This window comes from Phaenicophaeus curvirostris, chromosome Z, assembly GCF_032191515.1.
Source record: "Phaenicophaeus curvirostris isolate KB17595 chromosome Z, BPBGC_Pcur_1.0, whole genome shotgun sequence".
NCBI lineage: Eukaryota > Metazoa > Chordata > Aves > Cuculiformes > Cuculidae > Phaenicophaeus > Phaenicophaeus curvirostris.
Genome location: NC_091431.1, coordinates 51,704,526 through 51,718,424, shown reverse-complemented (window position 1 = coordinate 51,718,424; position 13,899 = coordinate 51,704,526). Strand labels below are relative to the sequence as shown.

At 40.0% G+C, this 13,899-nt stretch overlaps 1 protein-coding gene across 1 annotated transcript in view; it reads left to right on the top strand.

Moving 5' to 3' along the window:
* The window catches only part of ARSB (arylsulfatase B), a 64,373-nt gene that overhangs the window by 31,670 nt on the left and 18,804 nt on the right, over positions 1 to 13,899 (top strand). Inside the window, exon 6 of the mRNA XM_069880731.1 lies at positions 8,445 to 8,515. Within this exon, the coding sequence (XP_069736832.1) occupies positions 8,445 to 8,515 (71 nt within the window). The remainder of the gene's footprint in view (positions 1 to 8,444; positions 8,516 to 13,899) is intronic.

The following is a 13,899-nucleotide window of genomic DNA, read 5'->3' as shown; positions in this document are numbered from 1 at the left end:
TGAGTTTCTACAGAATTTTAAACTTACATGACTAACCCATAGTTTTTCAAAAATTGAATTGTGACATTGGTTTAAATGTCTTTGTTTCTTCCTTTTCTGTGCTGTATGTGATATAGTCATTGATGGGGCTAGATCTTGTTGTCTTTATTCTTAAAGGTTATGTTTATTTCAAATGGTCTTTGAGTATGGTTTTGCTTTGCATAAGAACCATTTAGGATGCTAAAGCAGAATAAAAGGACTGGCAATTCAATTTCCTAGATACCATTCATCTGAGAATGTGTATTGTTTCTTTTGATAGGCTTTGTTCTGTTCTTATAGCAGTCAGAGAATATTATATTGTCTGTTACAACCTTACATTCCCTTCTGAGGGTTCCCACCCCAGCTTGAAGGAGAAATGTAGCAATTTATGTAGCAGTTCTGAATTTTCTGCAGTTTTCTGTATGGTACATTATGATAAACACTGCCTTTTTTGTGTGTCTTAGCATCTTAGACTATCAATTACCAGAGTTAGTTCCTAAACAAATGTGGGCAGGATTGTTTGGGTTATGGATTGAGATTAGAAATTAAGAGTTAGAGCAGGCAGAGTTGCAGAATCACAGAATCACTAGGTTGGCAAAGCCCCCCGGGATCATTGAGTTCAACCATTCCTATCAACTACTAAACCGTTGAACCTGTCTACCCATTGCTGATTAGCACTTCGTAGACCTCAAAGTAAAAAAAATAAAAACAAACCAAAATTAAAAAACTAAACCCCAAAGTACGTCCAGCCCTCCATATATTGAGTTCAGAATTGTTTTGTTTCTATGCTTAGTGGGATTACTTGTTTTAAACTGCTGGGCTTGTTCTTTCTTAGTGCTGCCTCTGTTTCTGAGGAGCTGTGGGACAGTTTTCTGTATTAGTCAGAGATTGCAGAGACTCATGGCCTTGAGCCTAGGTGTGCTGTATGGCTCTCTTCCAAGTGGGAAAAATAAGGATGTATATAATTATGGTCAGGGACCATTAACTACTGGGAAGGAATGAAGACTCTTTTCCAGCCAGAGACAGTGAAGTATTTTACATGCCAATCTTACTATGGGAAATAACAGAATCACTAGGCTGGAAAAGACCCACAAGATCATCGAGTCCAACCATTCCTATCAACCACTAAACCATGTCCCTCAGCACCTCGTCCACCTGTGCCTTAAACACCTCCAGGGAAGGTGAATCAACCACCTCCCTGGGCAGCCTGTTCCAGTGCCCAGTGACCCTTTCCGTGAAAAATTTTTTCCTAATGTCCAGCCTAAATCTCCCCTGGCAGAGCTTGAGGCCATTCCCTGTTGTCCTGTCCACTGTCACTTGGGAGAAGAGGCCAGTGCCCTCCTCTCTACAACCTCCTTTCAGGTAGTTACAGAGAGCAATGAGGTCTCCCCTCAGCCTCCTCTTCTCCAGGCTAAACAACCCCAGCTCTCTCAGCCGCTCCTCGTGAGACTTGTTCTCCAGCCCCCTCACCAGCTTCATTGCTCTTCTCTGGACTCGCTCCAGAGCCTCAACATCCTTCTTGTGGTGAGGGGCCCAGAACTGAACACAGTATTCGAGGAGCGGTCTCACCAGTGCCGAGTACAGAGGGAGAATAACCTCCCTGGACCTGCTGGTCACACCGTTTCTGATACAAGCCAAGATGCCATTGGCCTTCTTGGCCACCTGGGCACACTGCTGGCTCATGTTTGGTTGTGTGTCAACCAACACCCCCAGGTCTCTCTCCTCCAGGCAGCTTTCTAGACAGACTTCTCCTAGTCTGTAGCACTGCACAGGGTTGTTGTGCCCCAAGTGCAGGACCCGGCACTTGGCCTTGTTAAACCTCATCTTATTGGTCTCAACCCAGTGGTCCAGCCTGTTCAGATCCCTTTGAAGCCTCCCTACCCTCCAGCAGATCGACACTTCCACCCAGCTTAGTGTCATATGCAAACTTGCTAAGGGTGCACTCGATGCCTTCATCCAGGTCATTGATGAAGACATTGAACAGGGCTGAACCCAGCACTGAGCCCTGGGGAACCCCACTTGTCACTGGCCTCCAGCTGGATTTCACACCATTTCCCACCACTCTCTGGGCCCGGCCATCCAACCAGTTTTCCACCCAGGAGAGTGTGCGCCTGTCCAGGCCAGAGGTTGACAGTTTCCTAAGCAGAATGCTGTGAGAAACTGAAGTCGAGGAAGATACATCCACAGCCTTTCCCTCATCCAGCAGCCGAGTCACTTTGTCATAGAAGGCGATCAGGTTAGTTTGGCAAGACCTGTCTTTTGTGAACCCATGTTGACTGGGACTGATCACCCAGTTCTCTTGCATGTGCTTCATCATAGAATCATAGAATAACCAGGTTGGAAGAGACCCACCAGATCATCGAGTCCAACCATTCCTATCAAACACTAAACCATTCTCCTTAGCATAGCACTCCATAGCACTCAAGATCACCTGTTCCATGACTTTCTCTGGCACTGAGGTCAGACTGACAGGCCTGTAGTTTCCTGGGTCCTCCCTGCGACCCTTCTTGTAGATGGGCACAACATCCGCCAGCTTCCAGTCCAGTGGAACTTCCCCAGTCAGCCAGGACTGTTGGAAGATGATGGAAAGGGGTTCAGCCAGCACATCCACCAGCTCCTTCAATACCCTTGGGTGGATCCCATCCGGCCCCATAGACTTGTGGGTGTCTAATTGGGCAAGCAAGTCTCTAACTACCTCCTCTTGGACCATGGGAGTTTTGTTCTGCTCCTCTAACTCCTGGGTGTACACAGAGGGAACAACTTTCTTTACAATTAAAGACTGAGGCAAAGAAGGCATTAAGTATCTCAGCCTTGTCCTCATCCTTTGTCACAGTTGTTCCATTTGCATCCAATAGGGACTGAATATTCTCCCTGGTCTTCCTTTTATTGTTAATGCATTTAGAGAATGATTTTTTTTGTTGTCTTTCACCAACAGAAGAGGGAGGGAATGAATACAATGTTTACTAGCACTGCTAGGGAATAGGTGACCTCTTGTATTTTCGGGAGTGCCAACCAGAGGTTGTCTGCCTGGAGCAGGGAAAAAAAATTCCTTTTTTGTGAATTGTTGGGCTGTTCTTTGGCTGACCTTGCAGCTGAAATGTCAAATTTCACGTGATATTCCCATGTAATCAGGAGAAATGAGCATATTAAGTTTCCTGATCATAACTCAAAAGGTCAGTTGTATACTGGAGAGCAAACAACAAGGGCATGATGCCCTTTTGGTGACATCTGATGGAAAGTTCATATGTTACTCATAATGAGTGAATTTGAATTTTACTAGGATTCTACTTCATTTCAAAAAAGTGAATTGGTAGCAAAACACCATCTGGTGTTTTATAGCCCAGTTTAATACAAGTAGCTAAATATGCTTTTATGATTTTTTTCTTTTGGTGTACTTCAGTGCTAAGCTTACTGTTTCATAGGTTACAAATTTAAACCCTTGATTTAGTTATTTGAAAGAATGTAAGAGGCAATCCAATAGATAGACTCAGAAGTCAATAAAATATTGGATTCATTCAAGTGTCTGCCTGATCTCTGTCTCTAAATGGTCAGTTTTCAAAGAGTATGTTCTTAAATGGTATTTATATAATTAATATAAATAATATAATTCTGAAAATAACTATACATATAAATTTATGTGTAAGTATGTAAATTTTAATATAGATAACAGTAAAAATAATGTAGAAATCCAATTCACATTTTAAAATCCTAAATATAAATTCTGAAGTCCTAAACCAAAATTAGCTTTCTGTCATGATTTTAAGATGATTGATAATCCAGATTAGGAATTATATTTACATAAGACTGGTTAATATTAAGTTCTTGTAGTAAATGGAAGTGCTGAAAACCATCTGTGCATACAACTGTTTGTTGTATGCCTCTTCTGCGTAATATTGACTTGGAGAACCAGAAGAAAGTTAATGCTTAGGAGAAAATGGCATGACAATATAGAAGTCATGAGCACATGTTTCTTATGGACAAAAGTATCCTCTTTTGCATTCCTTTTAGCTATCTATACTTTACATTTCTTTCATGCAATGCATGAAACTAAGGAAATACAATATTGTTGTTCTCATTGTTTGAACCTCTTAGGTAAAAAATTGCATGATATTTAAAAGCTCTTGGACAGGGACTTTGAACTCAAAAGCTTGCCTGCTCTTAACAAACTGATCAGCTGACCTAGTAGTGTAGGAAATACTGTTGCAACACTGCAGTGAGAGACCTAATAGGAGTGTAATTTATTTAAAACAGGAACTGAAATAAAAGCAGGTTTGGCTTGCATTCTCACAGTCTGATGCTTTCTGTTATCAAAAGATGTGTGTCTAAGCCCAGCAGCCAGTCACCAGGGCAGGGAGTTTCAAGCCATACATCTGGCAGCCAGTCACCAGGATACTTGTGACTAGATGTTACGGCCGGGATCTGCTGTGATGGTGCAGAAGTCCAGGATGACAGCTCTGCAGTCCTTTGAACATCTTTTGTGTCATTCTTAGTTGGTAATCATTCACAGGTTCTGGCTATACCTTTTGCACCCTTTTGGTGCTGCTTCTCTGTCCTGTCCCACCAGGTGCCACCACTGATTAGTCTCCTGCACAGTGAAATTGGCCTGGATGTGTTGGCATCTTGCTGACCTACTAATCTGGATGTCCTTGACACAGGCCATTATGAGAGCCCTTTTCCCGCTGTGTGTTCATGCTGTTGTCTCCACATGCAGATTTTCCCAGTCTTTCTCTGTTCTTGGCCTTTCAGCTACAGTTTTCTACAGTAAAAGGTGGTAGGCCAACAAAAATAATCAGCAAAATTTTGTGGCAGCTTATCTTTAAATGAGTAGTTCCTAAATTTTATTTTCCTCCAAGTATTTGGAATTAGATTTAGCTTTCCCTTGAATATCTCTTAACTCCTTTTTGAAAATAACTTAGGATAGTGTCACTGTACCAACCCATTTTAGGATATTCATCAGGCAATTCCAATCTCAGATATAAATCTTCTGTGTAAATCATAGTAGACTGCACTTTTCTAATACCTTAGGTTTCCATGAGAAACACTACAATATAGCTGGAACCTCTAGACCCATGTACCTACTAGAAGTATTTGAAAGTATGGTGATAGTATCACTAATATATTTACAAAAATGGTAATTGAGAATACCAAGAGCGACTAATGGAAAGCGATACTTAAAATGCAACTAGTCAAGGAATCTAAACTGTACGGCATGTTTCCAAGCAAGTAACTCAAAAGGCACTTGTGTTTCTAAGAAACATCTGTTCTCCAGATGTTTGCTACTCCATTGAAATCAAGACACTAGGCAAAATGATTTTTCTTATGTAGGAATTTGCCCTGGCTGATACATTGTTTTGATATATTTTGTTTTTCAGTACTGAATATCTACTATGTCTGTGCTCAGAAGAAAGATTTTAGTTTGCGTGGAAAACCAAGTGGTAGAGCTCATGAAGCAGTATGATGGGCTCTGAGAGATTCAGGATAAAATGCAGTTAAAATCACTAATATTTCTTCAAAGCTGGATAGCAAGTGTAGGCTTTCTACACATACATTTTGCAGGGCAAGATTCGGTTTTATATTTTTATAATGTTGGAATTATCAGAATAGAATGGATGAAGTAAATGAAGCAAGACCAACTTGAATTCTTATGTACCAAATGGATACATTCATTTTAGGAATTAAACACCTGTTTGACCAAAAGAAACCCATTGTTGTGGTATAAATTAATGCTGAAGAAAGAGCAATCTAAAGTTGAGAGTAATGTTTATTTCCAGCCTATCTGAAATATGAATATTTTAGGAAAGTGTGTACAGATATGACCCAGAGAAATACAACATATGGCAAGGTTATAAAGGCTCAGCTTTTGCTGACTGACACTGAGGATGTTTTTGTGCAAGATAAACATATTTACTCAGAAAAACCTTGGATTCCTTCCCAAGGACACCTTCTGCCTATTTAACAACAAAAGTTAAAGATCATATGTAGATGTTTGTTCATGTTTGCCAAGAAGTAATAGATCTTTCAGTATGTTTTAAAAACCTGCCAAAGCAGAAGGTGTTCTCAGCCTAAATCTTTGTACCAACTCTGAAGTTATTCCCTGTGTGTTCCATGAAGACATTTGGGGTTTTTTCGAAAACAACACCTTTGAACTGCTTAATGAAATAGTCAGACATGGTAGAATAATGACCTGACAGAAGACAAAAGTTCCTTATTTTCAGGGAGAGGGGCAATGTATTAGAATACTGGAGTCTAGAAGTAACTGTTCTAAAATTAGAGCAATTGTAAGATATGGTTACACTGGAAGCTAATGGAGTTAAATCCAGTTGGCAACCAGTCACAAGTGGTGTTCCCCAGGGCTCAGTTTTGGAGTCAGTTCTGTTTAATATCTTTATCAACTGTCTGGATGACGGGAGCAAATGCTTTCTCAGTGAGTTTGCAAATGACACCAAGTTAGGCAGGAGGGTTGTCTGCTTGAGGACAGAAAGGCTCTGCAGAGGGGTCTGAACTGGATTGATAGACTGAGATCAGCAGTATGAGGTTCAACAAGGCTGAGTGCCAGGTCTCCCCATGCAATGCTACAAGCTTGTGGAAGAGAGGCTGGAAAGGTAGAAGAGTACCTGGAGGTGTTGGTCAACAGTTGACTTACTGCAAGCCAGCAGTATGTCCAGGTGGCCAAGAAAGCCATCATGGCTTGTATCAGAAATGGTGTGGCCAGCAGGAGTAGGGAAGTGATCATCCCCCTGTACTCAGTACTGATGAGGCTGCATCTCAAATACCGCGTTCAGTTTTGGACCCCTCACTGCAAGAAAGACATTGAGGTACTGAAGTGTGTCCAGAGAAGGACAATGAAGCTGGTGAAGGGTCTGGAACACAAGTGTTATGAGGAGAGGTTGGGGGAGCTGGAGTTGTTTAGTCTGGAGAAGAGGAGGCTGAGGGGACACCTTATTACTATCTACAACTACTTGAAAGGAGGTTGTAGCAAGGTGAGCTTCTCCCAAGTAACAAGTAATAGGACGAGACAAAATGGCCCCAAGTTGCACCATGGGAGGTTTAGGCTAGGTATTAGGAAATATTATGTCACCAAAAGGGTTGTGAAGCTTTGGATCAAGCTGCCCAGGGATGTGGTGGAGTCACTGTCCCTGGAGGCTTATTAAGGACTTGTGCATGTGTGCTTAGGGACGTGGTTTAGTGGTGCACATAGCAGTGCTAGGTTTCCAGTTGGACTTGATGATCTTAAATGTCTTTTCCTACCAATGTGATTCTATGATTATATGATACTAAGATGCAGGGATGGGGAACTGAGGGAAGTTAATATTTCATACACGTTTTGGGGAAAATATTTTTGTTGCAGCTTTATACACTAAATTGATATCAATGTAGGTTCATTTTTGTATTTCTTTTGTATTAATTGCAAGGAGGTATTATCTGAATACATTTAATCTTCTATCTGATCCTCCTTTTTAATTTTGTACTTATTCAAAATGTGTAGTATCCAGAAGTGGTTTTAGAAATGGAATAGAGCAATAGTCATTTTAATTGGCTGTTATTGAAAATTTTACATTGCAGGCAATTTTTTTTTCATTATATGTTTTATTGTTAAAATAACAACCATTTTTTGTATTTCTCCTAAGTTTTATATTACCTGATTTTTTTTATTCTTAATGTCATGTGATTTAGGGGCTTTGATTGAATTTTTGAGTCTTACAATGAAGCTCCTTAACAAAAATAAAACAATTTATTTGGCAATTTCTAAAAAGCTGCGTTTAAGTTGACTGTCAAGTGATAAAATACTGTTTTGTCATGAAGTAGCTAAGTTTCTTTCTAATTAGGCCTTCCTACTCATGTTGCCCTTTATGAGCAGTAAATTTCTACTGAGTTTTTTAGGACTGGAATTTACTTAACTGAGAAAATTTATGGGTAAGTTCAGAGGCCCATTCTACACCATCCTTGTGTAGTCAATGGCTAGAAAGAGAATGATGATTTTTTTTTTCAAAAGAAGATTCAGAGTATCTAAATAATTCTTGTGACCTCAATTACAAATTGATGGTAGGTTTTTTGAGAGGTACCCAATGCCTCCAGTGTTTTTTTGAGACACTAAAATGTTTTCAGCATTCTAGATGATGAGTATCATTCAAATATGCAGTGAACACAGTAAGTGCCATTCCAGCTTACACTTCGTAGGAACAATTCTGTACTCTGTACACTTGTAAATAATCTCAGTAAACACCAGTGATCTCAGGGAAGACTGATAAGGGCAAAAGCAGTAGCTACTAGGATGGAAAAGAACCTCTGGTTTGAAGTTGATAACAATTAGCTTGTGGTTATAAGCTCATTCTGTATTAGGATGACAAAAAGTCTGAAAATAAAACATGCAGAATCCTGATGAGCTGCAGAAGGAAATTAATATTTCCTTTTGAAATCTCTCCTAGTGAAGGAAGACCTTCCCCCAGAGTGGAACTGCTGCATAACATAGACCCCATGTTTGTGGATGACTTTCCATGTAAGTATGCTACTGATTTTTCAAGACTTATTAAACATAGAGTTTATCTTCTGAACACTCCTTGTTGTCCTTTAGTGAAGCATTTCCTGATAAGCAAAGCAAAATAGACTAGGATGCCTTCTGCTTTTAAGTAAATTTCTTCAAAATACAAAGACATTATCCCCCAGATTTGGTAAGTACTTACTGAATCACAACAACTAAACACTTCCTATTTAAGGGAGCTCTGAAGCACTGCTGAGTACTCAATAAAGTACTTCAAGGCATATAAATGTTGAGGAGCAGCCATGTACCTGAGATGCACAGGGACACACACTGCCCAGACCCCAAACCAAACTGTGCCTGCATTGTGGGCAGGTGGCTCCCAGTGAACTGCTTGCCCTAGTGGATCTTGACACATCTGGAGAGTAAGACCTTTCAAATGGAAAACTTGAGTTTATGAGAAGCTGAGAAGTTCCAAGCCTTGTGATTGCTTTTGTTCCATAATCGCATGGGTTGGATTTTTAATGTCACAATCACAGGAATTGGAGCTTAAGTTTGGCAATTCTATAGCTCTTTAAGCACAGTCTGTTTTATAATTTAACATGATTAGTTTGCTAAGGACTGCAAACTTTTCAGGCAGAGATTTTTTTCATGCAGAACATTGGAACAGGTCCTTTCCAGTGTTTTTATAGCGTTTCTGTATTTCATTAAATAAAGTAAATCCAGGGAAAAGAAAAGTAGTGCAGTGGTGACTGTGATCTGTAGCCTGCAGCATAAATACACATGTGCTGTAGTAGCTGGATGGAAAGGGGTAAGGTGGCAATGCACATCTGGTTCTGTGGTGCTTTTCTCAGAAGGGGCAACTTGGTGCATATCTAGTGCTAGCTTGAAAGCACCACCTGCAGATAATTCTTACATACTGACTGCATTAAGGTGTAGCTACTCCAATTTCCCTTCAAAGGATGCTCAGTGAATCGTAGCATTCCTGTATGTTGTTATGCCCTGATGTGGTATTCTCAGGCATACTTCAGAGACCATCTTTTCCATGTGGGAACTGCCAAGATTGAGCTCCCTGAAGGTGTCCAAGTAGTTAAGTTTCTGGTGTAAATAGAAGGCGGATGAACAGAGGAGGTTTTCAGGAGCATAAGCTTAGCAAATACTTTCCTGGATTATTTCTATGGTGACATACTCTAATGATACTTAACTGTTTGCTACATACAGAGTGTCCTTACTTTTTGTGTGCATTACATGAGGTGTGGGCAGGGAGCAGGGCAAGTGGATCGTAAATGAAATTTTCATGTGGGATGAGATGTAACCTTTAAGCATCACAGAGGAAAGTGTATGTTTGCCTGTAAATTTGCAATGGTTTTATGTGCCTTTCAGAACTGGAGTATTAAAAACAAAACCATGACTCATCACCCATGTGCCTTTGTGCACCATATAGGATTTCTTTGTCTCTTCTCAGCAAAAGCCTATCATTTTTACAAGTTACTGTGTGCCACCTGTTCTACTTTCTCCCTTAACAGTGCTTTTGGTCAGGAGCGGGTAGAGTTGGCCTCCAAATTAGTATACCATACATTTTTCTTAAAGGATTCGAGAGTAAGTAGTTGTATTTCTGATAGGTTTGACAAGATATATCACTGTTATACATGACAAACTATACATTGAACTGTGTTTGTTTCAGATCCCTGCTTTTTTAATTAATGTACTGTTTCTAATGCAGAAAAGCATGTTAATTTATGGCCCACTGTTGGGGAGAAGAAATTCAGCTTTCTTTGTACTTCATCTGTTGCCATAACATGCTTGAATTCTTATAAGTTAACTGGAAGTTGAAATGGTTTTGTGCTTTGCAGGATGAGTTGTATTATTTATGATTCTGGTTTTGACCAGTGAAATTATGCTTTGTCATATAAGGACTAAAATTTCTATTTAGCAATCTAAATTATGAGGAGTGACTGTGTATGTATGCAACTCAGCTGATTTCTACTTAGTGTCTGTTTTTCATTTGTGCAAACTGAGTAGTAAGTTTAGAATTAAGATCCAGATAAATTATGTTGGTGTCTTTATTGTGGAGGGATTCGGGAGACACGAAGTCTGAAATATATAAGTGCTTTCATATTTTCAGCAATTCTGACTCCCATTGTATTCTTTTAAAACAAATAACCTTAAAATAAACTACCCATACACTCTTTGTATCACCAAGGTGAGTAAATGTGTGTCAGTCTGGAGTCTTGCTCTTTCCTTGACTGCTTATTGTTTCTTTGTTTTAACTGTTTTGAGATCAGAATACTCTTTTGCCTATATTGCTAAAATATATGTGTGTATGTTTGTCTGGGTTCTTTCTCACCTCCTGTCTAGTCTTTGGCCTTCTTTATGCCCATCATGCCCTTGTCCTAATCCACTTTAAAAAATCACATTACCTGAATTGTCTTGTGTCAGATGAAGTATTCGTATTATACTAATATTGGGGTTTTTGTAGAAATTGAACTAGAAGGTAAAATAATGACTAGACAATACAGACAAGTCAAATGTTTGGGTTTGCAGAGTACTGTGGAAGAGCAAAGAGGGAAATTAAATCTCAAGATACTGTTTAACATAACCAAAAAAATCTTTCAGGACATTGTGGCTAATCAGGCAAGTTCTGAATATAGAATTATTAATGAAGACACTGTACTGTTGTAGTTGTGCACACATGGAGCATTAAGTTATTGTTGTACTTGCACTCAGTGTAGGTTCTGTACTCCTGAACTCATGAGTGCTTTAGCATATAATGTATGCATTCTTTTAACATAATATTTTTATTAATGGATGCATTTATTTTCGTCTCTGAATAAACTGGTGCTATAAATTTTTAGTAACATGAACGATGACTTGTGTAATTAATTAGGTTTATTTGACTGAACTAGGAAAACTGAGCTTTGTTCTGTTCAGACTTTTTACACTAAAATAAGCATTCCTTTGGGGAAGTATTTGTGCAATAGATGTAAATTTAGTGCAAACTCTTCTGTCACAGTGAAGCATTCAGCAGAATGTTAAGTTAAAGATAGGAAATGCTATCTTGATTACAGAGCTAAATACATCTTTGCTGCTGTATTTTATTAGAACTGACCCTGACCTGCATGTTTACCACTCATTCGGTAACATCACATAGCTTTTCAAGCTCTCAGACTGAGCACTGATTTCTAACCCCTGGGCATCAGCCAGGTTTACTCCAGCTGATCTGATGAAATTACTTATCAGTATCCACTTACCTTTTTTTCAGGAGGTCATATCTAGTGGTAAATACTACAGACCTATAATAGTCTTGTATTAAAGTGTTGTACTTCTGTCTTGTTGGTAGTACTAAAGAGCATAAGAGAGAAAACTGTGTAAACTAGTTTATCTGCAGTTCCATTTTACAAAAAAATGCTGACAGATCTCACTTCACTGACTCTTTCAAGTACTCATCTTGTCTCTGAGAGGGTAGACTCTATTCATTTAAATGTAAACCTTTCCAGTGATCTGAAACATCTTGCAGTATTTTGAACTATAAGTCCTCATTTGTAATTTTCAGTGCTAATAAAGGGAGTTCTGTCATTGACAGCAGACTTTGCTCCCTGGAGTGGTCTGGGATAAAACCAAAACTTTCTCTCAGTGAACTGATGTGGTTTGCAATGCAGGCCTGCCACAGTTGTGGTGATGTAATGGGGAAGGCAGTCAAGCAAGAAACTAGGGTAGGATCTGCAAAAACTAGGACGGAGGTGGGTGGGTGGTTTGCAGTCTCTGTAGTGAAGCCTGTCCAGTGGTGAGCTGTTGCCAAGGTGGCGAGCCTGTCCTTTACCTTTCTCCCATCCTTTCCTCCTTCCCTTAAGTTGGATTTGGAAATCACACAGCAACAAGGTGAATTTTCTGCCAGATAAACTCTAGGACTGTCCTGGGTGGTGGGTGATGTAGTTTCTACTACATCAGCCAACTGAATCAGCTTGCCCTGCAGCTGTATGACTGGGAGTCAGGGGGAATGTGTGATTGGTGGCAGATGGAGAGACTGGCCACAGGATCCAGCAGCTAGATCAGCTCAAGCCACCAAGGAACCTCAGCCAGAGGCAGTAGTTTCATTGAGTTTGTGCTCTTGTAGGTCATTGCTGCTATGAAAGAGGAAATCCTGCCTCCCACAGCACTTTATCACTGCTCACCTATCTAGCAGGTCACCAGAAGAACATGCAAAGCCAGGCTATAAACCAAGTCAGAATATTCAGATTTTAATAACCCTCCATTTTTCTTTTCTTTGGACATATTTTGCATATACATAGTCAAGTGCTCATTTTAGCACACAGGATGGGATAAGATCAAGTTCTGGGAGACAGGTGAGACTGATTTCTGTTGGCTCTGAAATGAAACCCTGAGGTTTCTGTTTCATAATACACAATGAAGTGATCCAGCAGGTTTCTGCTGGGGATGTGCTTCACTTCCTCCCTTCCCCACTCGTAGCTGCGTGTTCTTGATGACTGTTTTGAATCCATTCTGGCACTCTTCATGCACTCCATGCAGCGATACAGCTTGCCAGCCTCGTTTTCCTCTGTCAGGTAGGTTGAAGCTGCACATTGAAGGGGCAGATGGATGCCAGAAGCAGCACCAAGTGGGGTGAGGAGAACTGTGCAGCTGGAAGTGGGGAGGCAGATTGAGAGCCAACCCTCCTACAGCTGTCTGTCTGCTCCTAGAGCCAGAGCCCCAGGGGAAGGAGTCAGGAACTGCACCTTCTGGTTGGACCTCACTGTGCTAAACCAGTCTGGTGAGCTCTGCAGATGGAGCTGAACTCAGGCTCCTCAGAGGTGGTTTTTCCTCTCCTTCCTTGCTCAAAGCCCTCACTGTTGTCTCTCTAGTTGTTTCTTCATCACCGTGTTGAGTATTTTCAAAGGTGATGAATGTATGTCTTAATCGCTGGGTCTCAATGTAAACCTGTAATTTATTAGATAGTCTGCAATTAAGTAAAAAGCAGGACACTGCTATGAAATATTTACTGTTGTCTAGGTTTGAGTCTAAAACATTCACATTTTCTGTTAGTTTAAAGAGTTTGGTGGTAAAATAGGAAAATTAAAAACAGAAACCTAAATTTTGTTGAAACAGAGTAATTTTCTCTGTAAATTATCTGTTAAGAAAGCACAAATGAAGTGCATAAATTAACTTAAAAGTTGCATGAATAAAAAATCTGGTTTATGTGTTTTGGAATGAAAATAAAATTAATTAACCCCTTTTCTGTGTCTTTGTCTTTAAAAAAAAAAAAAAGCCAAGTTGTTGATGGTTTGGCAGCTGTGCGAGTGACATCAGCTCTTCCATTGTGAAAGATCTGCCTTCTTTTAGACAGCCTTATGGCATTTCATCAAGTTTTGGTGATTCAGCTGAATTAAAACCGAACTGGGTTTAAGTCT